Raw genomic sequence first — 24,116 nt, 5'->3', positions numbered from 1 at the left:
AAAGCCCCGAGGCTGCAGGAGCTGCAGGGATTTGTGTGTCCAGGGATGGTAAACAGGGCTCTCTCAATAGCTCTTTCGTAACAGGAATCTTATTTCAACACTTTGGAGATTTCTTTTTTGTTTTTGGTCTCCAGGGTTTATGGAGTTCAGCAAAATTCTGAGCGGTTAGTTGTGTGTGTGCAATGAACTTGGTGGTTTCACCCTCCCACAAAAATAAATCAGCAGGATCTGGCTCTCAGGCAGTTGGATCAGGAGGGGCAGGCTCTGCGTGACTGAGGACAGGGAAAAAAGCCACAGCTTCCTCCAGCCAGGTTCCTGCTCCAAAGCACCAGCAGCTGCTTTGTCCTCTGTGCCCAGACTGCACCCAGAGCCACGAGCTCAACGTGCTCAATGTAGGAATAGTGAATTCCCATCCTGGAGCTGGGGAGGAGGAAAAACACTTCCCATTAACTCCGGGCTCCTTCTGTTGGCAGAAGGAACAGCCGGGGGTTTTTTCCAGCAGTGCCACAAAAACTTCCATCACTTTCCTCCTCTTCCCCTCCACAAAGAACGTGCGCAGGCCAATGCACTTCAGCCTAGTTGAAAGTTGGCTCCTTCATGTTTTCCCTCTCCAGAAGTCTCCCATTTAAAGCGTTCCAGCCCCTGGCAGCGGCACATTCCCGCCCGTGCCAGCTCCGGGGCAGGTCAGGGGCTCCCATCCTGGGGCTGGCACACACACAGAGCTCTGCCTGCCCCGGGAATGCACAGCCTGTGTTCCCTGGGGCTGGGCGGGCAGCCCCCGGCCAGCACATCCCTGGGACACGCTGCTTTCAGCTCCCAGAGAGAAAACCTGTCTGGAGCAGTGCTGGGAACAGCATTCCATGGCTCATTCCAGAATGGGATTATCATTCCATGGTTTATTCCAGACTGGGAACAGCTCTCTATGGATTATTCCAGGCTGGGAACAGAATTCCATGGTCTATTCCAGGCTGGGAACAGAATTCCATGGCTTATTCCAGGCTGGGATTATCATTCCATGGTTTATTCCAGGCTGGGATCAGCTCTCCATTGCTTATTCCAAGCTGGGAACAGCTCTCTATGGTTTATTCCAGGCTGGGAACAGAATTCCATGGTTTATTCCAGGCTGGGATTATCATTCCATGGTTTATTCCAGAATGGGATTATCATTCCATGGTTTATTCCAGGCTGGGAACAGCATTCTATGGCCTATTCCAGGCTGGGAACAGAATTCCATGGTTTATTCCAGGCTGGGAACAGCTCTCTATGGTTTATTCCAGGCTGGGATTATCATTCCATGGTTTATTCCAGGCTGGGAGCAGCTCTCCGTGGCTCTTGGTTTATTCCAAGCTCCTTTCCTGTGAGTCCATCTCTGCCAATTCCCGTTGGATGGTCCCTTGTTCCCAGCTGCCCCCAAGGCACTGCAGGGCTGGCTCCTGAGCCTGTTCCCTGCTCATTCATCCCTCCTGGCACTCCTGCTCTCCTTCCCTCTGGAAACTTGGCAGGGCAGCTGCAGGAGACAGCGCTGCCAGCCCCTGGGGAGCACATCCCAGGGAAAACACATCCCAGGGAAAACACATCCCAGGGGAAACACATCCCAGGGAAACACACATCCCAGGGAAAACACATCCAGGGAACACACACATCCCAGGGGAAACACATCCCAGGGAAAACACACATCCCAGGGAAACACATCCCAGGGGAAACACACATCCCAGGGAAAACACATCCCAGGGAAAACACACATCCCAGGGAAAACACATCCCAGGGAACACACATCCCAGGGAAAACACATACCGGGGGAAACACATCCCAGGGAAAACACATCCCAGGGGAAACACATCCCAGGGAAAACACATCCAGGGAACACACACATCCCAGGGGAAACACATCCCAGGGAAAACACACATCCCAGGGAACACACATCCCAGGGAACACACATCCCAGAGGAAGCACGGCAGGGTCAGGGAAACTCCTGGAGCCAAAAAGATGGGAGGGATAAAAGTTCCATCCCCTGGGGATGGAGCTGAGGCCTTGTGCTGACAGTGCAGCGTGGATTTTTTGGGAAGCCTTTGGATAATGCAGTGGATAAAGGTTCTCCTGTTCCCTCTGTCCCTGAGCCAGGGCTGAGCTGATGCCCTTCCACTCCTCAGCTACTTATTATTGGAAAAGCTCTGGAAATTCAGCTCCTCCTTCCTGCCAGGGCTCTGGTGGCCCCTCTCCTGCCCCCTGCCATGGGGTTTGTCCCTGGGGAGGGGCCTGACTGTGCCCTGGGGGTTTTGGTGAGGTTTTGGTGAGGTTTTGGGGAGGTTTTGGTGAGGTTTTGGTGAGGTTTTGTGGCTCTGGGCTGACGTGACACCCTGTGCTTTTAATCAATTCTAACACAGCCACTTTGCTGGTGCAAAGACCTGCAATTTATATCATGTGGCAGCGGCCCTGGCTCCAAAATGAACCAGTTTCAAGCTGATTGATGCTGCCTGGGGAGAAGCTGAGGACGGAGGGCAGTAAATCAGTGTGAAGGAGTGCTGTGTCTCGGAGTGGGAGACTTGGAGTGAAATGGCCAGGACCTGTTTGTGTTCTTCAATCCTCCTGGTGCAGCTCTGAGCACCACCCACACACCCTGGGCAGCCGGGGAGGGGATCTGAGCGCTGGGGTGGGGAGTGGGAGACACCAAAAAGAGCTGGGATTGCCCTGGCTGTGTTCCCCCACGCTCCTGGTTCCTCACTCCTTTCAGGGAGGGGACATCAGGGTGTCTCAGGGCCACCAGGCTGCTGTAAATCACTGCCCCCTGCTTTTGGTGATGGATTTCTGGCAGTTTGGGGTCCCCTGTGAACCTCTGCAGTGCCTGAGCACGGGGGGAACAGTTTAACCTCTTGTTTTTGCACCATCCGAGAATTGATGCTCCTCCTCGGAGAGAAAAAAAAAATAAAATTAAAAACTCAACAAAAAGCCTTTTAATTTCAGCATTAAAACATGAAATAACTGTACTGAATCCTCACCTTGCCTGTTCTCCCCATTATCCGGGATGCCCTGAGGCTTGCCTGTCTCCTCCTCCCCGTCCCTGGGATGCAGCACTGACTCCTCAGAGTGGAGCACTCTGAGGGTTTGCAGCAGGGCTGAGCCACTGAGCAGTGAATTAGAAATGCAGTTTGTGGCTGCCTTCAGCTGGCAGCGTGGAGATCAGATCTGGGAGGTGTAATTAAGGGAGGGGAATTAATTGTTTTAATTCTGCCTTTGACTGAACACTTCGGATTTCACTTGGATGCCATTAAATTAGCCACACCAGCTATTTTTTCAATCCACAAGGTGTGCAACTTTTGGAGAATTCCTTGTGCTCCCCGTTTCCTCTGCATCAACCTTTTGCACCTCTGCATTTCCTTGGCATCAAATTTTCCCTTTGCCATCAGCCACGGGCTGGCACTTGGCATTTCTGGCGAGGAGGAAAACGTGTTGTCGTAGCAGATTTTGAGGAGTACCTCCTTCAGCGAGGAGTTTGGGTGTTAAAAAGAAGATTTGAGACCCTTCTGGAGCTGATCCCCTGCCCTAAAGTGGTTTTTTGTATTTATTTTTGGGTTTTTTTTTTTTTGTTTTGCTTTTTTGTGGGTTTTTGTTTTGGTTTTTTTTGGTTGTTGCTGTTGGGTTTTTTTGTTTGTTTTTGTTTTGTTTTTTGGGGTTTTTTTTGTTTGTTTTGTTTGGTGTTTTTTTGTGGGGTTTTTGTTTGGTTTTTTTTTTTTTTTTGGTTTTTTTTTTTTTTTTTTTTTTTTTTTTTAGGGAATGATATTGCTGGGAAATGGAAGAAATTATTTTTTTTTTTAGGAAATTAAATTGTGGGTTTTTTTCCCCTCCCTCTCTGAGGATTTCTGCACTGCTGGCGACAGGCACAGCCCCTCTGCTGCCCTGGGGAGTGCCAGGGGATCCAAGATCTCGGAGTTCTCAGGCCACAGAACTTTGCAATCCCATTTTTTTTTCATTTTTTCATTTTTTTTTTTCTGTGCCCAGCCACGTGAAGAGCTAAACCAGCTGGGAAGCTCTTCAAAAGGACAGTCAGTGTTTCAATTTCAGCAAGGAAAGGAGCTCAGTTCAGCCCGTGGAAAATGTTCTCTTGGGTATTTTTTTTTTTTCTTTTCGCTATTAATATTCTTAAGAGAAGCTTTCCCCTTGATGAGTCACTTAAAACGTTTAAAATATATATATATTAAAAAAAGCCTTTTAATTTCAGCAGTTCACACTAAAATTGTAACAAATCCTCACCTGCTGATCTTTCTCCTTGGCCAATCCGCATTTTCCCAGTTCCTCTCCCACCTGCAGGAAATCCAGCAGTGCCCTTGGGAAGTTTTGAGGTTTCCATTTTGGGGGGTGATAACTTTACACCTGCCAACAGGTGGCCGCTTTCAGCCCCAAAATTGTGATTTTTTTTTTAAATTTTTTATTTTTTAGCAGGCAAGGAGGCTTTCCAGATTGTGTCTCTGTGTGTCCCCGTGGGGAGGGGACACTTTTTGAGGGGAGCTCTCAGGTGCAGGGTTTGTGCCCCTGGTTGGATCCAGGTTCTGGAGCTGCTCTTGGTGAATTTAAACAGTGAAATTGTCCCCTGTGGGGACAAAAATCTCTCAGTATTGACTTTTCTGCTGCCTTGGAACATGGGGGTTTGTGTTTGGGGAAGGAGCACTCGAAGCAGTCTTATTTCTAAGAAAAAAATAACTAAACTTTGCAAGTCAGATAGGCATATTTTAACCTGAGATAATTTAAAATTTAATTTTAAAACCTAAGATAATTTAAGATTAAACAACACTTAAACTTGATATGAATAAATTTTGGCAGGAGCAGCTTAAATTATATTAATAAAACTTACATGTAATAAAAAACTTTAAATTAATAGGATATCGATCTATTGCCACTTAAACTTTATAAAACTTAAATTCAACCTAAACTTAACAGGGCCCAAACTTAACAGAACTTAAAACAGCATAATTTAAACCTAAATTGAACTAAATAGAACTTGACATTAACAGCATACTAAAACACAACTCAGACCTAAATATAGTAAATAAGGGAAATAGATGTGTAGTAGATGTACATAGTAAATATATAGAGATGTATATAATAAATACATACAGATGTATAGAGTAAATATATTTATATTATATATATATTATGTATATAATAAATAAGGGAAATAGATGTACATAGTAAATATATAGAGAGGTATATAGTAAATATATAGAGATGTATATAGTACATATAGAGAGAGGTATATAGTACATATAGAGAGAGATATATAGTAAATATATAGAGAAATGTATATACTAAAGGGAAATAGATGTATATAGTAAATATAGAGAGAAGTATATAGTAAATATATAGAGATGTATATAGTAAATATATAGAGAGAGCTATAGTGAATATATAAAGATTAAAGATGTATATAGTAAATAAGGGAAATAGATGTATACAGTAAATATATAGAGATATATAGTAAATATATAGAGATGTATATAGTGAATATATAAAGATGTATATAGTAAATAAGGGAAATAGATGTATACAGTAAATATATAGAGATATATAGTAAATATATAGAGATATATATAGTAAATATATTTATAGATGTATATAATAAATATATATCTAGGTGTATATAGTAAATATATCTAGTTGTATATAGTAAATATATAGATATATATATAGTAAATATATTTATAGATGTATATAGTAAATATATCGAGATACATACAGTAAATGGGGGAAATAGCTGCTTAGCAAGAAGTGTGATGCCAGAAGAGGGAGCTGAGGCTGCTGCTGCCCTGAGCTCTGCTGGGCTCACACACTGCCCCCTCCCTGCCCCAGGTGAATTCCGGGGAGGAATGCACAGGGCTCCTCATCCTGCGCTGGGGAGGGGACATCAGAGCAGAGCTGGCCACAGCTCGTGCTGAGCGTTTGGAGCCTCTCCGGGACCCTGAGACACCTCAGTGGGGTTTGCTGTGGGTGTGAGGCAGCGTGTGAGGGCTGAAACTCCATCTGGGAGTTTCCAGGGATTGTTTTTTTTGGGGGGAGATGTGAGCACAGCCCTGCCCCACGTGAAACTGGGCAGATTTTTTGGTGTTCCTCTGCACTGTTTTCACTTCCACGACAGAAACCAAACCTTATGCATTCCCAGCCTTCCTAGCATTTAGGAAGATGCTGTTTGGAGGTGTTTTGGGATGCTGGAGATGTTTTGGGGGCTCTGGGTGACCACAACTCCTCTGTGCATCTTTCCCCACGGCCGCTCCAGCTCCAGTGGTGCCTCGGTGGATTTTGGCTCCAGCCCTGGATTTTGGCCGTTTGCAGGGGGACATCCCGTGTGACACAGCCCCAGCTGTGCTGCAGGGACGTTCCCAGGGCTGGGATGGGGAAGAGGAAATGGCTCAGACCAGCAGAACCCCCGCGTGTTGCTGCTCTGTCCCCGAGCACCTCTGGCACTGGGAAGGGATTCCCACAGCCGGGGTTGGGATGCAGAGCTGCTGCTGTGGGGTGTTGGTGCTTTGCTCCTCTTTGTGCTCGTCCCTGCGGCCTGGGACCTGCCAGCACAATGCCAAACAGAGGCTGCCATGGTCAGAAATTCAGTGGGAAATGGATTAGGGAAGTGGTGTCGTGAGAAAGGGAACTTGAAGGACTCGGCACCAATGGATTGAGCAGAGTGGCTTCAGACTGACAGGGAGCAGGTTTAGGTGGGATATTGGGCAGGAATTGTTCCCTGTGAGGGTGGGCAGGGCTGGCACAGGGTGCCCAGAGCAGCTGTGGCTGCCCCTGGATCCCTGGCAGTGCCAAGGCCAGGTTGGAGCACCCTGGGACAATGGAAGGTGTCCCTGCCATGGCAGGTGGTGGCATTGGATGGTCCTTAGGGCCCTTTCTATCCCAAACCACTCTGGGATTCTGTGAAACAGGGAAAATCTCCTGCCCTGGGCACTGGGAGCCTTTTGCCCAGCTGGTGCTGGACTCAGCCGTGCTCAGCCCAAACCTGGAGATGTGAAGCTGCCCCGTCCTCAGAGCCCCCAGGGGCAGGCAGAGCCCCCAGGGGCAGGCAGAGCCCCCAGAGCCCTGGGTTTGCTCCGGGTGGTCTCTGGGCTGCCACAGAGCTGGTGGTGGCTCGGCCCTGGGGTCCCCATGGGTGCAGGCTGTGTCCTGCCCACCCCACTGCTCCCCGTGCCAGGAGCTATCCACAGGCACCAGTGTGTGCTTAATTCTTCCTGTGATCCCCCAGGAAACTTCTCCTGCAGTGCCAGCTGCTGACGAGTTGTGTGGCCCCTTTTTGCTTTTATTCTTTCTTCCTCCTCCGACCTCAGTTAATTCTTTTTTTTTTTCTTTTTTTTTTTTTTTTTTCTTGTCGGCTGCTGAGCGGTGCTTCAAGTTTTCCATGAGGTTTTCCACAATCCAGCCTCTGTGATGCCGTTCCCTTGTGCTGGGGAGGTCGGGGTTGCCTCTCGGGGTGCTGTGTGAAGGGCACTGGAGCTCCTCAGGCTGCCCAGCGGTGTCAGCTCCTGTGCACACCCTTGGCACTGATGTGACACCACCGGAGCCCTTCCCCAGCGCTGACATCCCAACTTTTGGGATCTCAGCTTGCTCCTTGTTAATCCTTCCCTCTCCCGGGCTGCTGTGGGGGATTTTTATGCCACCCCTGTTGGTTCAGCCAGCCCTTGAGGATGCAGAGAAGGTGCCTCTTGTTGTGGTTTTGAAAACAAACTAAGTGAGAGGCTCTAAGTCAGAAATAAAATTTAATGAGAAGAAAAGGAAAATAAAATAGAATAAAATAAAATAAAATAAATACAAAAAGAAACACCACTGACAGAGTCAGAATACAACCTGATCAGGGTGATGGAAACAGTCCAGACGAGGTGGTCTTCTTGAAACAGAAATTTTGTAGAAAGGTCTGGTAGCTCCGGTCCTCTGGGAATCCAGTGGGTGAGGGCTGCTTCTACTGTCCTAAATCCCAGTTTATATCCAGGTGAGAATGCTTGGCTCTTCCCCATGGGCGGAGCATCTCCCAATGGGATGATGAGTCATGGAAGAGAGCCTTAATGGCCCATTAAAGAGAGAGATAACTCCCTCTGGGAGTTATCTCTGAGTCATGCAGAAGGCATTGATGGGCCATTAACTGAAGATGGTGATAGAATACATCCTAAACTACAACCCAGGACACCTCTTGAAGGATCTCAAGGAGACTAAACATCAGGAGCCTGCGAGCTGCTGCCAGATGTGTGTCCCAGACTGTTGCTTGGCAGAGGTTTTCCCAAAGCAGCTGATGCCAGGGCTTTGATGTGCAGGGACAGTCCCCCCTCCCCGAGCCTTTCTGCCTTGCTGGGAGCACTCTGAGCCTTTGCAGCAGGGCTCAGTCACTGAGCAGTGAATTAGAAATGCAGTTTGTGGCTGCCTTCAGCTGGCAGCGTGGAGATCAGATCGGGAGGTGTGATTCAGGGAGGGGAATTTATTGTTTGAACACTGCCCTGGGAACATTTAGGGTTTCACTTGGATGTCATTCTCAGCCTGGAGCTGTGTCCCCTCGTGTCCCCATGGGGCTGGGGGCTCGTGGCAGGGGTGGCAGGACCCTGTCCCTGTCCCACCTCACCTTGGGGACACTGGTGACTCCAGTTTGGGGCAGGAGTCTCCTCCCTGGCTGCTGGGAGCAGTGCAGGGACTGTCCCCTCACCCAGGGGACACAGGGCTGTGCCTGTGGCATTCCCTGCTCCCCAGGGAGCTGGGGACGGTGCTCTTAAAAATGCATATTGTAAAGTTGGCTTTTTTTTCAAACATTAGAATGAATACTATATCTATAATTGTATTGTGTTTTGTTTATAAAGTTCAAAAAGGTGATGAATGTATTTTCTGATTGTGGCATAATGTAGATAGGAAAAAGACTAATTTTTTTTTTCTTTGTAACGTCTAAACTAACCAAGCCAAAAATTATATATAAAAAAGGACATCACCTTGTAGCCCTACATAAAAGCTACTAAATTTTTAGGGGTTTTTAATCAAAATCAAAACAGCCAAAACTCACGTTACCAAGCAGAGTAAAGCCACCCACAAATAAATCTATCAAATACGATGATTAAAAAAGCTTAAAACTAAAAAAAAAAAAAAAAAAAAAAAAAAAAGTTTTAATATCTATTAAATATGTAAACCAGCAAATCCTTAAAACACAGTAATTGAAAGAAAAGAGTGTGCTTTCTAACAAAGCGCCCCAACTAAAACGTTTGCCCTTACACCTCCAAATTATCTATTTTATTTTTTATTAAACTTAATTTTTTTTTTTTTTAAGAAAATCAAACTCATTTTTCCCAGTGGGATGAGGACAGCCCTGGCCCAGGCTCCTCTCTCCTCTGCTGGTGCTGTCTGTGCCTTCCCCCAGCTGCTGCTCTCACAAAGAGCCTCTTGTGCTTCTGCCTCCGCACTCAGACAGGGAAAGCTTTTTGTTGAACTCCTTTTTTTTATTATTATTATTGTTATTATTCCCTTTTCCCTTCGAGTGGTGTCAAAAGCTGGCCCCTGTCTCTGGATGAGAGGGCTGTCTGCTGGAGGCAGGAGCAGGGCAGCTGGAGCACAGAGGAGCGGCGTGGTGTGAGGCTGAAGCTCTGCCAGTCAGGCAAAGCACATCCCGAAATCCCAGGGTGGCTCTGGCTGGAGGGGACTACAGAGGGTCACTGTGTCACTGTGTCACCTCCCTGCTCCAGCACAGGGCACAGCAGAGTGTCACTGGTGTCACTGGTGTCACTGGTGTCACTGTGTCACCCCCCTGCTCCAGCACAGGGCACAGCAGAGTGTCACTGTGTCACTGGTGTCACCCCCCTGCTCCAGCACAGGGCACAGCAGAGTGTCACTGGTGTCACTGTGTCACTGGTGTCACCTCCCTGCTCCAGCACAGGGCACAGCAGAGTGTCACTGGTGTCACTGTGCCCCTGGTGTCCCCGGTGTCACTGTGTCACTGGTGTCACCTCCCTGCTCCAGCACAGGGCACAGCAGAGTGTCACTGGTGTCACTGGTGTCACTGGTGTCACCCCCCTGCTCCAGCACAGGGCACAGCAGAGTGTCACTGTGTCACTGTGTCCCTGGTGTCACCTCCCTGCTCCAGCAGTGTCCAGACTGCTCTGGAATATCCCCACGGAGGAGATTCCATCTCTGGGATCTGCTCAGGGCTGGGCACTGCCCAGGGAAGTTCATCCCTGTGTTCAGGTGGCACTTTCTGAGCACCAATTCCTGCCCATTTCTCTTTGTCTCGTTCAAAAATTCATCTTGAGAAGAGGGAAGAGCCCTGTGGAAACCAGAGAAGCAAAGCAGTGACCCACCTCATGACCTGCTGCCACTTGGCTCCAGGCTGTGGGGTTTTTGGCAGCGATTTCTCCAAGCTTTTCCCAGCTGGGAAGTGACATGTCCTTGCAGGCTGTGACACCTGAGGGCACCTCTCCTGCAGCAGCCACACCTCTGGGGTCACCCTGTGTGGTGTAAAACCCTCTGGAACCGCACCAGCAGCTCCTTTTTGGGCACTGCCCTCTGCATCCCGGGAGTTCTGCTGAGCAGCGACCTTCCCCTCTCCCTGGGATCCCCTGCAGCACTCTTAATTGGTCTAATTAGGATATTATCTTACAGGTTTCCTGTTAATGAAGCAGCTCGCTGCCAGCTGCTGGCCCAAAGCTGCTTTTCAAAGGCTGCCCATCCCTGGGGTGTTCTCCTGGTTTATTTTTTTTTTTCCTGTCTTTTCCTGTTAATGGACAGCTCGGGCTGGGGACGGGGAGTTCTCACACTCTGCCTCGCTCCAGACTCCCTGCCCAGACATTCCCGGGTAAGGAAAACAGCTCACTGATAAGATAAGTTGGTGGTGGAGATAAATGTGGATAAATGTGGATAAATGTGGATAAATGTGCCCTGTAGTGGTGTGCGAAGGCTGGGCTGGGTCCCCAGTTCTGCCTCCAGGCTTTGGGGTCCTCTGATCTCTCTCCCTGCTGCAAAGGGCTCAGGAAAAAGTGGGATACAACAGCTTCCCACGTCACCAAAATCCTTCAAACTGCATCCACTCCAACCTTTCTCTTTCTCCTTCTCTGTCACAAATACTTACAGATAATCTTGGAAGGAGGGAAACAATAGATTGATTGTTGTTGGGAGTTTTTTTGGTGTTTTCTTTTTTTTTTCCCTTCATTTTTCTCCCTGAGCTGGCTGAGTGCCCTGCTGAGAGCAAGACTTGGCTTCTCTGTTCTCTGCCATGTTTTGTGTCTGTCTGCCTCTCCCCGGGATCCTGGATGGGAAATGCCCCCTGGGAATGGGGATGTGATGTGAACAGTCCTGTTTGGAGCTTGGATGGGGCCCTTTGCTGCACAGAGGGTTTGTGGGGGTCTTGTGCCTGCAGGGCTGGGCCAGGGGTGCTCCACCTGGAGATCTGGAACCTGCAGAGTGCCTGTCCCTGTGTCCCTCCCTCGGGGTTTGTGGGCTTGTTGCACTTTTACCCTTTTCCAGAGCTGGGGCTGCTTCCCTTGGCTTTCCTTGGCACGAGCAGTGTGACAACTGTGCTGTGTCCCCATCCTGCCAAACCAGCAGGGGCACGGAGGACACAGAATCAGAATCAGAATCAATCACTGGGCTGGAAGAGACCTCCAAGATCATCGAGTCCAACCAACCCCAACCTCAACTAAACCCTGGCCCCAGTGCCACATCCAGTCTGCTTTAGCCACACCAGGGATGGTGACTCCACCACCTCCCCGGGCAGGACATTCCAGTATTTTATCACCCTTTCTGTAAAATGCTTTTTTCCTGATATCCAGCCTGTATTTCCCTTGGACAGCTTGAGGCTGTGTCCTCTGGTTCTGTCAGAGCCCAACCCCAGCTGAGCACAGCCACCCTTCAGGGAGTTTTGGGGAGTGATGAGGTCACCCCTGAGTCTCCTTTTCTCCAGACTACACAACCCCAGCTCCCTCAGTTGTTCCTCAGTTGTTCCTCAGTTGTTCCTCAAAGCCTGGAGCTCTGCCAGCTGGCTCCTCCTTGTCCCTGGTGGCATCCCTTGGGTCTGGAGCTGCTCTTTGCCACTCTCTGGTTTGTGCTTTTTGTGCTCTGGAGGAACCCTCAGCCCCAGGCTGGGTTTCTGTGGATTTGTAGCTCCTGGCTCTGCTATCCCAAGCTGCCTCCCGTGCTCTCAGCCAGCTCGGGGCTTGTTTTCCTTGGAGTGAGGATCTCAGCTGTTCTTCCCACAGGCTCGTGCCCAGGAAAACTGATGAGCTGGTGTTTGCTGCTGCCTCCTCCCGAGCTGTGTGATGTGGCAGCCAGGCTGATCCATGGCATCAATCCCCCCTCTGCCCTCTCCTTCCCCTCCCTCTCCTCTTCCTGTGAATGCCACACGCTGCTCCAGGCACTCGGCAACCTCCATCCAGCAAGGAAAAAAAAATAAAAGAGCAATTTGTTCCTTCCAGGCTGGATGGTGCCAGCCCAGGCAGGGCTGGTGGGGTCCCCACCTGGGCAGGAGGAGCTGGGGATGGGCTGGGCTGGAGTTCTGGATGGATTTGGTGGGATCATATGGCTGGGAAGGGACCCCAGCCCCTCGTGCCTTGGAGGCTCACACAGCTCTGGGGGTGAGGGGTCCTCACCTGGAGCTGCAGCAGAGGCAGGGAAAGCTCCCAGTTCCTGCAGGAGTGCTCCCAGTGCCTGCTGGAGTGCTCCCAGTGCCCCCAGGGCTGCTCCCAGTGACCCCAGAGCTGCTCCCAGTGCCTGCAGGAGTGCTCCCAGTGCCTCCAGGAGTGCTCCCAGTGCCCCCAGGGCTGCTCCCAGTGCCCCCAGGGCTGCTCCCAGTGCCTCCAGGAGTGCTCCCAGTGCCTGCAGGAGTGCTCCCAGTCCTTCCAGTGCCTGCAGGAGTGCTCCCAGTGCCTGCAGGAGTGCTCCCAGTGCCTGCAGGAGTGCTCCCAGTGCCTCCAGGGCTGCTCCCAGTGCCTGCAGGAATGCTCCCAGTGCCCCCAGGGCTGCTCCCAGTGCCTCCAGGGGTGCTCCCAGTGCCTGCAGGAGTGCTCCCAGTGCCTGCAGGAGTGCTCCCAGTGCCCCCAGGGCTGCTCCCAGTGCCCCCAGGGCTGCTCCCAGTGCCTCCAGGGCTGCTCCCAGTGCCTCCAGGGGTGCTCCCAGTGCCTGCAGGAGTGCTCCCAGTGCCTGCAGGAATGCTCCCAGTCCCTCCAGTGCCCCCAGGGCTGCTCCCAGTGCCTGCAGGAGTGCTCCCAGTGCCTCCAGTGCCCCCAGGGCTGCTCCCAGTGCCCCCAGGGCTGCTCCCAGTGCCTGCAGTATTGTGCTGTTTAACCACAGTCAGATGTGCACCGTTTGTGCCTTGGTTTTCCTCGCCCTTTTCCAGCCCCAGGCTTTCCCAAGCTCTTCCCTGCAGGAGCAGCAGGGCCGGGGGCACGTCTCCAGCACAGCACAACAGGAATGTTTCACACAGTGACAGGGATGTGGTGGCTGCCTGCATTTTCGTGGATTGAAAGAAGAGATTTTGGCATGCCTGGGGCAGCCGAGTCCCCCCGGGGCTGTGTAATGTCACCACAGTCCCTGGCTGGTGCCAGGTCTGGGGACATTTTCTTCCTGACAAATTCCTCCCAGCTGTTTTGAGAAGCAGCTGAGAACACAGCCCAGTTGTGCTCAGTGCCACCCTGGTCCTGAGTTCTCCTGTTTTCACCCTGAGAGCTCTTCCTGCTTTTCCTGTTGTCTTTGGGCGAGTTTTTAATTTCTTCTCAAAACGCAGGGGTAAATAACTACCTCCTTCTGTCTGTCCCCTCTGCACCAAACCTCAATAATTCATCCCAGTGTTTGAGATCCGAGGTGAAAAGGTGTAACTCCTGCTTTTGCAGGGCTGCAGAAAGGCTCAGGACACTTCCTGGGCAGGTTGTCTCCAGTGCTCCCATAAACACTGAATTATTTAGGCAGAGACAGAGACAGTCAGACCCATTTCAGTACCTCGGGGAGCTGCAGAAATCCTGGGGGACACTTCAGATCCACGCCCCAGGGAAACCAAAGGAGAGTTGGCATCTCCCTCCTCTTCCTCCCAAAGCAGGGAATGGTTGGAGATCTCTGGGCTTGTTCCTCTCCTGCCTTGTCCCCTCCTGACCTGGTGTCCTGCCGGTGAACCCCTGCCTTTCCTCACCTCTCTCGCTTTTCCTTTTCCAGATGCAGATGCTGGACAAGTTCCCCATGGAAGGAGGCCAGAAGGACCCCAAGCAAAGGATCATCCCTTTCCTGCCAGGTAGGACAGGGGGGCTCCAGCAGATCCGTGCTGGGTTTGGCCCAGCAGGAGCTTTTCCCCAGTCTGGGTGGGAGCAGACACCTGCAGGGTGTCCTGTAAAACCTCTGGGTGTCCTGTAAAACCTCAGCAGCGTGCCCAGTGGGTGTTAAACCCCCGCAGGATTTCTTCCTGAGTGGAAAACCAAGAGCCCCAGGGGCACAGCACAGGGCTGAGGGTGGTGTGAGGCTTTCTCTCCCTGCAGCTCCAGGGCACATCCAGAGAGAAGGAAAAAACAATGGAATAACAATGGAATGAGCTGGAGCTGACTGACAGCCTGGGCTTCCTCCTGTGGGCTTTGGGAGTGGCTGCTCCAAGACAGGATTTCCAACACCAATTTTGGTTTAATGCCCAAAGAAGAGATGTGATAACCCATGGCACTTGGTGGTGTGGGGGAAAAAAAAGAGCCTTAATATGCCTTGGAGGAAAAAAGAAAAAAAAAAAAAAAAAAAAAAGCAGCCTGCAGGGAGTCTCTTTGACCACAGAGTTGTCTTTACCCCCAGCCCCGAGTGGCTAATGAGGATATTTAGGAATGTCACGGCACCATAATCACTTCCAGTGGCTGTCAGGTCTGCTTAGTGCAGCCCTTTTTTGTGCTGTGCTCTGCCTCCTGGCTTTTCTAGAGACATAAAGGCCTTTGTGGGCTTTGCTTTTCTCTGAGTGGTGTGCCAAAAAATAAAGAAATAAAAAAAACAAAAAAAAAACAAAAAAAAAAACCAAAAAAAAAAAAAAAAAAAAAAAAAACAAAAAACAAAAAAAAAAAAAAAAAACCCAAAAAAATCATTTCCACCCCTTTCTGAGCAAGAGAATCTGGTCTGATTCTGATCAACCAGAAACCAGTAAAACCAGAGAATCTGGTTTCTGGTTCTGGCTTGTCCTGGCATTGTAACACCAGCAAAAGCAAAGCTCACCTGGTGTTACAGCAGAGGAGCCCTTGCTGCACCACAGCTCCTGCCAGCAGGGAGAGATGGAAGCCAAACTGGCAAAGGGCATCCCTTGGAAAAGCTGGATCTGTGCTCTGGCTGTGGCTGCACTTGCAGAAAATTCCCACCAAAAACGCTGCTATTTTTGGAAGAGGAGCCTGGTCAGAGCTCTGCTGCTGGCACTCACCAAGATTTGTTTCTCCTTGGTGTTGAAATAGTTTCCCTTCGCTCAGAAAGATGTCACTGGGATTTCCACTGCGGGGAGAAAGAAGGGGGTGGAAATTGCTGGAAAATAAAGGCTGGGACAGCTTCAGGAGGCTGTGCTTCGGGGAAATTGTGGTGTTGGAGGTGGGAATCGGGGAGCCTTTGCCCTCCTGGAGCAGTCCAGTGAGCCAGGACCTCCTCAGTGAGAGCACAGTGGGCAGGCTCTGCTTCTGAAAGGGGATTTCACCTGGGGGAAAGAGGATTTCACCTGGGGGTAAAGGGAAGAGGATTTCACCTGGCTCTTGTAATATTTGCTGGCTGTATTGAAGCCTGATTCCTTTCTGGAGTTTGGGATGACAAGTTTTGTTCCAGCTGAAGCCCAGCTTTGTCTCTGTCAGCCCAGGGGACCATCCAGGTGAGCTCAGTCAAGCAGCCCAGGACTGTATTCCTGCCAAAACGTGCTTCTGTCTCCCTGGACTTGCTGAGGTTTTGATTGTGCTCAGCTTCTGGGAACACTGGAGTTTGTTCCCAACCCCAATTCTGAGCATCTGCATCTCATTACCGGGGGGATTTGGCTGCAGTGGTTTCCTGCCTTGCAGAGCAGCATCAGTGTGGCCACTGCAGCTCTGCAGAAATGCCTCCTGCAGCTCTCTGAGCAAACCCCAGCGTGTCCCGAGCTCAGGGTCACCACCACAACCTGGGAAGGTGCCACTGGGTTTTTCTGGCAGGCTGCTTTCCTGGAATGGGAAGGAGTTCCAGGATTTCCCCCAGGTTCCAACACCCAGCCCACAGCGCTCTGCTGGCTTTGTGTTCCCTCGTGTTGGAGGGTTTCACTGCTTCTGGGAACCTTCTGCAGGCTTTTTGGCCTCTTGAGGCAGGTCTTTGATGCTGTCAGAAGGGGCTTTTGTGAGTGCAAGCCCTTCAGCCCACTCAGCCCCTGTGGAGACACGGAGCTGGCTCCTCCAAAGCACAGCAGCTGCCCTTGAGCCTTGGGGCCAGGGCTGGTCCCTTTCTGGGTGTTGGCACCAGTTCAGCCCACAGAGAGCCTGCTGGGGTCTGCATTTTCCTGGCGTCCTGCTCTGTGCCTGGAGAGCTCTGCTGCCACACAGGGGAATTTGAAGGGCTCTTGGAGCTCTCTCAGCTGGCCTCCAGCCCCTGGCTGAGCTTTTTGTGGAGCTGGTACAGCTCCTGGAGCAGCTGGGGCAGCACCCAGCCCATGCCAGCCGCCAGATGTGCCCCTGGTACAGCTCCTGGAGCAGCTGGGGCAGCACCCAACCACCAGCTGTGACCCTGGCAGAGCTTTTTGTGATGCTGGGGCAGCTCCTGGAGCAGCTGGGGCAGCACCCAGCCCACACCTGGCACCAGATGTGCCCCTGGTACAGCTCCTGGAGCAGCTGGGGCAGCACCCAACCACCAGCTGTGACCCTGGCAGAGCTTTTTGTGGACCTGGTACAGCTCCTGGAGCAGCTGGGGCAGCACCCAGCCCATACCTGGCACCAGATGTGCCCCTGGTACAGCTCCTGGAGCAGCTGGGGCAGCACCCAGCCCATGCCTGGCACCAGATGTGCCCCTGGTACAGCTCCTGGAGCAGCTGGGGCAGCACCCAGCCCATGCCTGGCACCAGATGTGCCCCTGGTACAGCTCCTGGAGCAGCTGGAGAGGAGCAGAGTGCCCAGCTGCAATACCCACCCCGGGGTTCCACCCTCCCTGGCCAGCCTGGAGACCCCATAAAGAAGGAGCTGAGCAAACAGATGAGCTCAGCTGGGGAGGGCTGTGCCAGATCCTTCAGGAAACAGCTTCTAGAAGGGACGTGGAGCCTTCCAAGCTCCGTGCAGCCCCAGTGGCCTGCAGCAGATGCTGGCCAAGTTTTCCTGCCTGGCTGGAAACGTGAGCCTCAGCGAGGAGGGGTTGCCTGAGGCTGAGCTCACTTTGGCTGTAAAACTGCTTTTTAGGAAGGTTTAGCCACGGGCAGGAGTGAAGTCCCAAGAAGGGAGCAGGAGAAAAGGGAGTTTGGGAAGGTGGTTTTTAAAAGGAGAATTAGGCCTCCTTTCTGCTCCCTTCCCAGCCCACCAGGCTGCTGGGTGTGGGCATCTGTGCCACCCACAAACCTGGGGGTTTTTATCCCAGAACAACCCCTGTGAGGGTGCTTTGGCTCCCCACAAAACCTCTGGGAAGGCAATGGGAGAAAACTCATCCATTTTCCAGCTCTGGTACCTGACTTTGCTCAGTCCTGTCACATCCTCCTCTGAGCTGGAGATGGGACAAGGGATCTAACTTGTTATTTTCTGCTCTGATAAGGTGGGATCTGTGCTGTAGCAGGTTGGGAGGACAGTCCCAGGCCCTGCCCAGAGCAGATGCTGAGTGGAGGACTCCTGGAAACACCATCTCCCATGGCTGATCCCCCATCCCAGGAATTAGCTGGCTGCTCCAGAGCCTGGGATTAATTACGTGTACATTCAGGGCTGCCTTTTTTTTTTTTTTTCCTGAAGCGAGTTTGGAACCCGTGCCAGGGAAAATCTGGATGTGATTTGAAAGGTGCAGAGAAGTGAATTCTTTCCGAGGCGGTGGGGCAGGGGCAGAGTGGGGAGAGTCCTTCAGGGCAAAGCAGAGGCACAGCTGCTTTTCCACTCCTGGAATACCTGGCTTGGTTCACAGCTGGGGGATGTGTTGGGGCTTCTCAGCTGCCTGCAGATCCAGCCTTTGGCTCCACAATTTTGCTGCTTGAGGTCTCTCTGCCTTGTTTTATTGGGGTTTTTTGGGGGGGTTGTTTTTGTTTTTTTTTTCCCCAGCTCCTTGCTCCCAGTGTAACTCCAGCTCTGCCTGGAGAATTCCCACAGGAGGGAACAATTTGCAGAGCCCTGTTGCCCTGTTTCTGTTTGTCTGGAGGGATTAACCCCTCCTGTGGCCTGCCTGCTCTGTCTCACACTGCTGGAGACCCTAATTCCTTATCAGCCAAAATTTTCCCCAAGATTTCCTGACACTTCTCAGTCCCAATGGAGGCCTGAGGCTGTGGGGGCCAGGCTGCATTTATTTTTTTTTTTTCCTTTGGAACTGCTCCATCAATTTTTTTTTTTTTTGCTCTGGGTCAATCAGATAAATCAGCCTTGATTACCCGCAGAGGAGTTTGGTTCTTCCACTCCTGAGAGAGAAAATCCTTTCTGGCACGGAAGGAATTTTCATGGCCAGGCAGAACACCTTCAGCAGAGCTTCTCTTTCCTTTTGTAGGGATGAACAGGTTTTTAGAGTCCAGAAAAAGCAGGCAGCACATCCTGGAGCGTGGGTGCTTGCACAGCCAGGGCAGCCATTGCGTGTCAGTGCCTTATCTCAGCTGTCTTTTTCCAAAACCAACTTGTTTGACACATTCCTGGGTGATAACTGTTCAGTCCTCTCTCGGCTTTGTTGGTGTAAAGGACAGGGTGTTGTAGCAGCTTCCTGCTGGAGGGAATTCCTGGTGCCAGCAGGGATGGAGCCTCACTGCTCCCACTGCTCATGCATCACATTATCTATGTAAATAAGAAAATCTAATTATTTCTGAGTGCTGGGATTGTGACAAGAGAGAGGAGCCTGCAGCAGCACTGACCTTTGCAGCTGATGGAAAAGCCCATTATCAGCAGAGCTGCCTCCCCTCAGTGTCCTGCCCTTGGTGTTCCTCCTCCCGGGGCAGGAGCAGAGCTGGGAGGGGGAAAATGAGTTTAGAACCCTGGAGCCATGGGATGCTTTGGGTTGGAAGAGACCTTAGAGGTCACCTCATGCCACCCCTGCCATGGGCAAGGAAACCTTCCACTATCCCAGGCTGCTCCAAACCCTGTCCAGCCTGGTCTGGAACACTGCCAGCACCTGGCTGAGGATCCTTTCACGTTCTGGAAGGAGCCAGAAAAGCGTCAGGGAGAGAGTGGTGGGAGTGAGGTGCTGGGAGCTGCAGGATTGTGTTTCCTTTGTGCTCTGTTATCTCTGCCCATGGGAAAAGCCCCACTGGGGGCTCTGCCATCCCCAGATTTAGGAAAAGATGTCCAGGGAAATGCTGCATCTCCCTGCCCACCTTTCCCTTCCAGGAGGGAAGTGGTTTCCTGCTCTCTCCTGCCTGTCAAGTCAAGGGTTTCTATTGCTGGATTTGGCAAGCGCTGAAGGGGCTGCAATTATGTTAATTAGGCATTTTCGACTGAAGTCAGCTTTTTGTTAGAAAATAAACTTCCTTGTTGAAAAATACCAGCTCTAGAGCAAATGGAGAGAGGAGCTGGATTTCCTGCTGGTTCATATGCTCCATGCCTGGGCTAATTTAGGATCATTTGTGATGGATTTATTCCTCCAAACTGTATTCTTTTTGTTATTACTCACTAGCATATGTTTGTTAAACATTTCAATATTCCCACACCCAGAGCTTATTATTTCAGCCATTTATAACCTACCCACCCATCAGTGATTTCATTTTGGCAGACCTAGAACCAAAACAGCCACTCCTCAGCCCTGCCAGCAGAGCTGGTGGGATCCATTCATCTTTTTAGCAATCACCATTCAAACAGGATCCTCGGCAGCAAACACTCTGGGATTGCTGATGCAAAGGGAAAACTTGATCATTCTCTTGTCAGGTGGAAAATAAGGGCAAGGAATGGAGCTCTGGCCTGGGTGCTGTTCCCACTCTTTCCCTTATTTACTGTTCCCAGGCTATTCACCCTGAAAAAGATTGAATAGAGGGGGATTTTGTTCTCACTCTGGCACAAAAGCTGCCAGATTTGGTGTTGGAAAAAAAAAAATCAATCAGTCTCATAATCTGAAAGTTTAATAAACTAAAAAATCTAAAAGCCCAGCTCTACAGAGACGGGGCAGCTGAGAGGTGTTCTCAAGATTTTATTCCATTATCAGTCTGGTAGAAGGGTGAGACACAAGAGGTGTAAAACTCAACAGCATTCCATCAGAAACCAAACTCTTTCTTTGTTATAATACCTTATAAATGCTTTCCAGCCTATCAGCTTTGGCCACACAATGCTGTTAATACTTCTAACACCAATCATTTGTTATTTTACCCCACGTGGCCTTGCTACAATGCACCTTTCCCAGTTCTAATTCTCCAAAATGTCTGGTCTGTTGGCAAGGCCATCGTTTGAAACTTGTTTCCAGCTCCATTTCTCTCTCAGCAACATCTGTCCTATCTCATGGCCTTTCTCAGTCACTCACCTGAGCTCAGAGTTTGCACACAGATGCACAAAACCTTCTGTCAGGCTTTGAGAATCCTCCACGAATCCACTTCTCACAATTTGGCCCTTCTCAACGTGCCTTGAGAAGGAGTGCAGAGCAGAGCAGTGCCCACCATCAGTGTCCCAGCCCTGCTGCCAAAGCCCAGGGATGAGGGGCAGTCCTGGGCTGAGCTGGCCTGTCCCCATCCCTCTCCCTGCAGGGCAAGGATGGAGCTGGCTCTGAGCGGATTCTCTCACTGTTCCAGAGCTTTAACTGAGCCTGGTGGGAGATTTGGCTCCTCCAGAAGGTTCTTGCTCGTGCTCTCTGCAAGCTGAAGCTGGCTTGGCTTCGGTTCATCTCTGCTTCAGAAATGCATTGGCAGCTTGCACCAGTCACTCGTGATCCAGCTCCTGGCCAAGTCACGGAGAGGCACAGAGGGTGACCCAGCCCTGGGTTGAAATTTGGGATAAATCACCCAGCCCTGGATTTAAAATTCTGATCGATGACTCAGCCCTGGATGTAAAATTGTCATAATCATGTGACCATTTTCCTGTGTCATGTTCTCAGCAGCATCCAGCCCCTGGCTCCAGTGATTCCAGGGTTCCTGAGAAGACCCACAGCAGGGACAAAGCCATGGTGTGTCTCTCCAAGGGGTTTTTTCCCTTCTCTCGTGTGGTTTGCAAGGATAGAGTGAGGGGAGTTTATTTTCTGGCTTGCCCCATGGTGACCCCTTTGATAAATGAAGGGGTTCTTTCTCTCCTTGGGTTCAGGGATGGGATTGGAAACCCAAGCAGGCACAAAAAATACTTTCCTGTGGTATTGGAGATGCCGGGAGGAACTTGAGGGAATCTTTATTACCACCCACCCCCAAAACCCACAAATTTCCAGGTGATTGTGTTGCAGAGCAGTGCCAGTTCCTGGAGCTTTGGGAAGTGGTCTGAAATCCTGCCACGTCCCAACCCTTTTGATCACGTCTCTGTTTCGCTGTCTGCTAATGGCTTTTGTCTCCTTTAAAGCCAGAGAAGCTGTTCTCTGAGAGAGCAGCTTGAAGCATTTAGGACTCATTAAGCTTCAAAGGAAAGAGGCCTGGACCACAAGCCAGAGGGGAGGAAACGGAGTGGCAAGAGGATCCCATTAATGGAGAACAAAAATAAACCCCAGACAGGAAGGAAAATTCTATAGGTCTGACTCAGAGCTGCAGTCCCGACATTGTGGCTTCCAGGACCAGGAGCTGCACAGGGAAAAACCCTCTGGCTTGGCTGCTGCCCACAGTAGACCTGCACACCCTGGACAATGGGACAAGGGATGTCCTGCCAGGATTTTTGGTGGGTTTTGTCCACCCCAGCAAGCAGAGAGGTGTCAGGGACATGCTTTGATGGGGGCTGCTCCTCCTCATGGCCACACTGCTGAGAGAGCAGGGGGATGCAGTTTGCTGGGAGCTGTTTCCTCTTCTCTCTCCTGGAACTTCTTTGCCACTTTCACCTGGTTCTGATGAGGGAATTAATCTGCATGTGAGGAAATGGGCTTTTTTTTTTTGGGTACGGTGCTTTTGGCAAGGAGAGGGTGTGCAGGGAGAAGGTCCTGGCAGAACGATTCCAAAGCTGACCTGCAGTGGGGTCATATTCACAGGAAAATGGGCAGGTTAGGAAGCAGCCTAACCTTCTGCAGCTAAAGAACCAGGTCATCTTTGTCAATAAAAAAAGCTGATGTTGCGAGAAGAAAGAATCAGAAAAGTTGCTGACAGACGTAGGGGTGTCAACCCGAGTAAAATGATGCTTACAGGATGTCTTAGTTTGGAAAGACAGGTGTCAGCCAGGGGAAAGCCAGAGCTTCCCTCGGAATGGAGAACTTAAACCCCTTCCCTCTGGATTATTATAAGTTTGAAATTGAGGGGCTCTCAGGCAAAGATATGGGAGCAGGAATAACAGTTCTTTACTGGGAATATTAAAAATGTAATAGTACAAAAAAGCAAATGAGCAAAAAAAGAAAAAAGCCCTGCCAGAGTCAGAACACGCCCTGACCCCCGTTGGTCAGGCTGTTGGTGTCAGCCCAGATAAATCCTCCTGCAGTGCCAGCTGTGGTTCTGTGGGAGCAGAGATGATCCTGGAGAAGCTCCAGTGGTGCTGAGCTGGGTCTGGTCTCCTCTGGGAATCCAGTGCACACAGGCTGTGCTGGGCTCTGAACCCCAGGGCTGATCCAGGGGGGAATGCTGGGCTCCTCCCCTGGGTGGAGCCTGTCCCAGTGGGCTGCAGGAATTGTGTGAGCCCTGCAGTGAGCCTGGATGGCCCATGGACAGCAGATAGCCCTGGGGAAGGGTGGGTCCTGGCAGGGATAAGGAAAAACCCCTCCCCAGCCTGGTTTCAACAGTTAAGAATAGAATACATCTTGAACCCAAGACACTGTATCAACCCATTAGATTAAGAAATGATGTGTTCTTACCTCGTGGCCAAGGCAGAGCCACCAGTCAGGAGATGCGTGGGCAAAGACAAGCTGCTAATCAAAGAACGTGTGACCGTGTAAACCCAGATCAGAAGTAAACAGAAACAAGGTTTAGAAGCACAATAAATGGCTTCTGCTGGATTCACATTGAATCGTGCAGAGCCCTGTGTGTTCTCTGCTCAGCCTGCCCCATCTCCCCTCCTCTGGTGTTTCAGGGAAGATCCTGTTCCGCAGGAGCCACGTCCGCGACGTCGCCGTCAAACGCCTGATCCCCATTGATGAGTACTGCAAGGTAAGGGGGCTTCCAGGGCAATCCCAGCCTGCTCCAGCTCAGCCCTGACACACTGGCAGCATCCCGTGGTGTGACAGAGCACAGAGGGGTGGGTTAGCCCCTCCTGTCAATCCCATTTCTTTGGGCAAAACCTGCCTGTGGTTGGCTTTTGTCCCCTGGGGGCTCAGTGCCCTGGCCTTGCAGAGGTGCCCAGCCCCACTGTAGTTTGCACCCTGCTGCTGGGCTTTGCCTTCCTCCTGTCCTTCCTCCTGTCCTTTCTCCAGCTGCAAAGCACAACCAGCTCTGGAAGAGCTGGAAAGGACCTGGCCATGTCCATCACCAGCAGGCTTGGAGTGAAATCCTTGGAGCAGAACTTGGTTTGAAGGAGTCGGCTCCTCAGGGAGCCTTTCCTTTCCAATCTATTGGGAAAAAGCCTCCTGTTTTATGTAGCAGACAGCACTTGAGGTTGTAGGGTGGTGGGGTGGCTCCAAACCGGGATGCAAACTCCAATTACTGGTTGCAAAAACAGGGAGAGATGACTTGTACCTCAGAATATTATTGGAACAGAGAGAAGGCTGAGACAAATTTGCTCCATACCCTTGAAGGATGTAAAACTGGGCTGAAGTGTAAGGGAAATCATGATTTTAGGGCAGATTTATTTTGGCAGGGGAAACAAAATACCGAAGTCCACGAGAAATTATTTTCTCACAAATCAAGTGTGTCACATCTCGTCATGTCAAAGATGTGCATTAGTATTTGAAGTAGCCATGGCACCTCCAAAATCCAGTCTGAACATTGTTGGAAATATATGCAAAGGCTCTAAAACCCAGGGGAGAGGATGGGGAAA

The 24,116-nt window shown here is 50.8% G+C and overlaps 1 protein-coding gene across 2 annotated transcripts in view; it reads left to right on the top strand.

Moving 5' to 3' along the window:
* SH3PXD2B (SH3 and PX domains 2B) overlaps positions 1 to 24,116 on the top strand; it is a 66,021-nt gene that overhangs the window by 15,924 nt on the left and 25,981 nt on the right. For both annotated transcript variants that reach the window (XM_066329389.1, XM_066329391.1), the window contains exons 3-4: positions 14,149 to 14,224; positions 23,214 to 23,290. In XM_066329389.1, coding sequence (XP_066185486.1) covers positions 14,149 to 14,224; positions 23,214 to 23,290 — 153 coding nt within the window. The remainder of the gene's footprint in view (positions 1 to 14,148; positions 14,225 to 23,213; positions 23,291 to 24,116) is intronic.

The sequence above is a fragment of the Sylvia atricapilla genome, chromosome 14 (genome assembly GCF_009819655.1).
Source record: "Sylvia atricapilla isolate bSylAtr1 chromosome 14, bSylAtr1.pri, whole genome shotgun sequence".
Classification (NCBI taxonomy): Eukaryota; Metazoa; Chordata; class Aves; order Passeriformes; family Sylviidae; genus Sylvia; species Sylvia atricapilla.
Note: the sequence above shows the minus strand (reverse complement) of the source record. Positions and strands in the feature narration are given on the sequence as shown.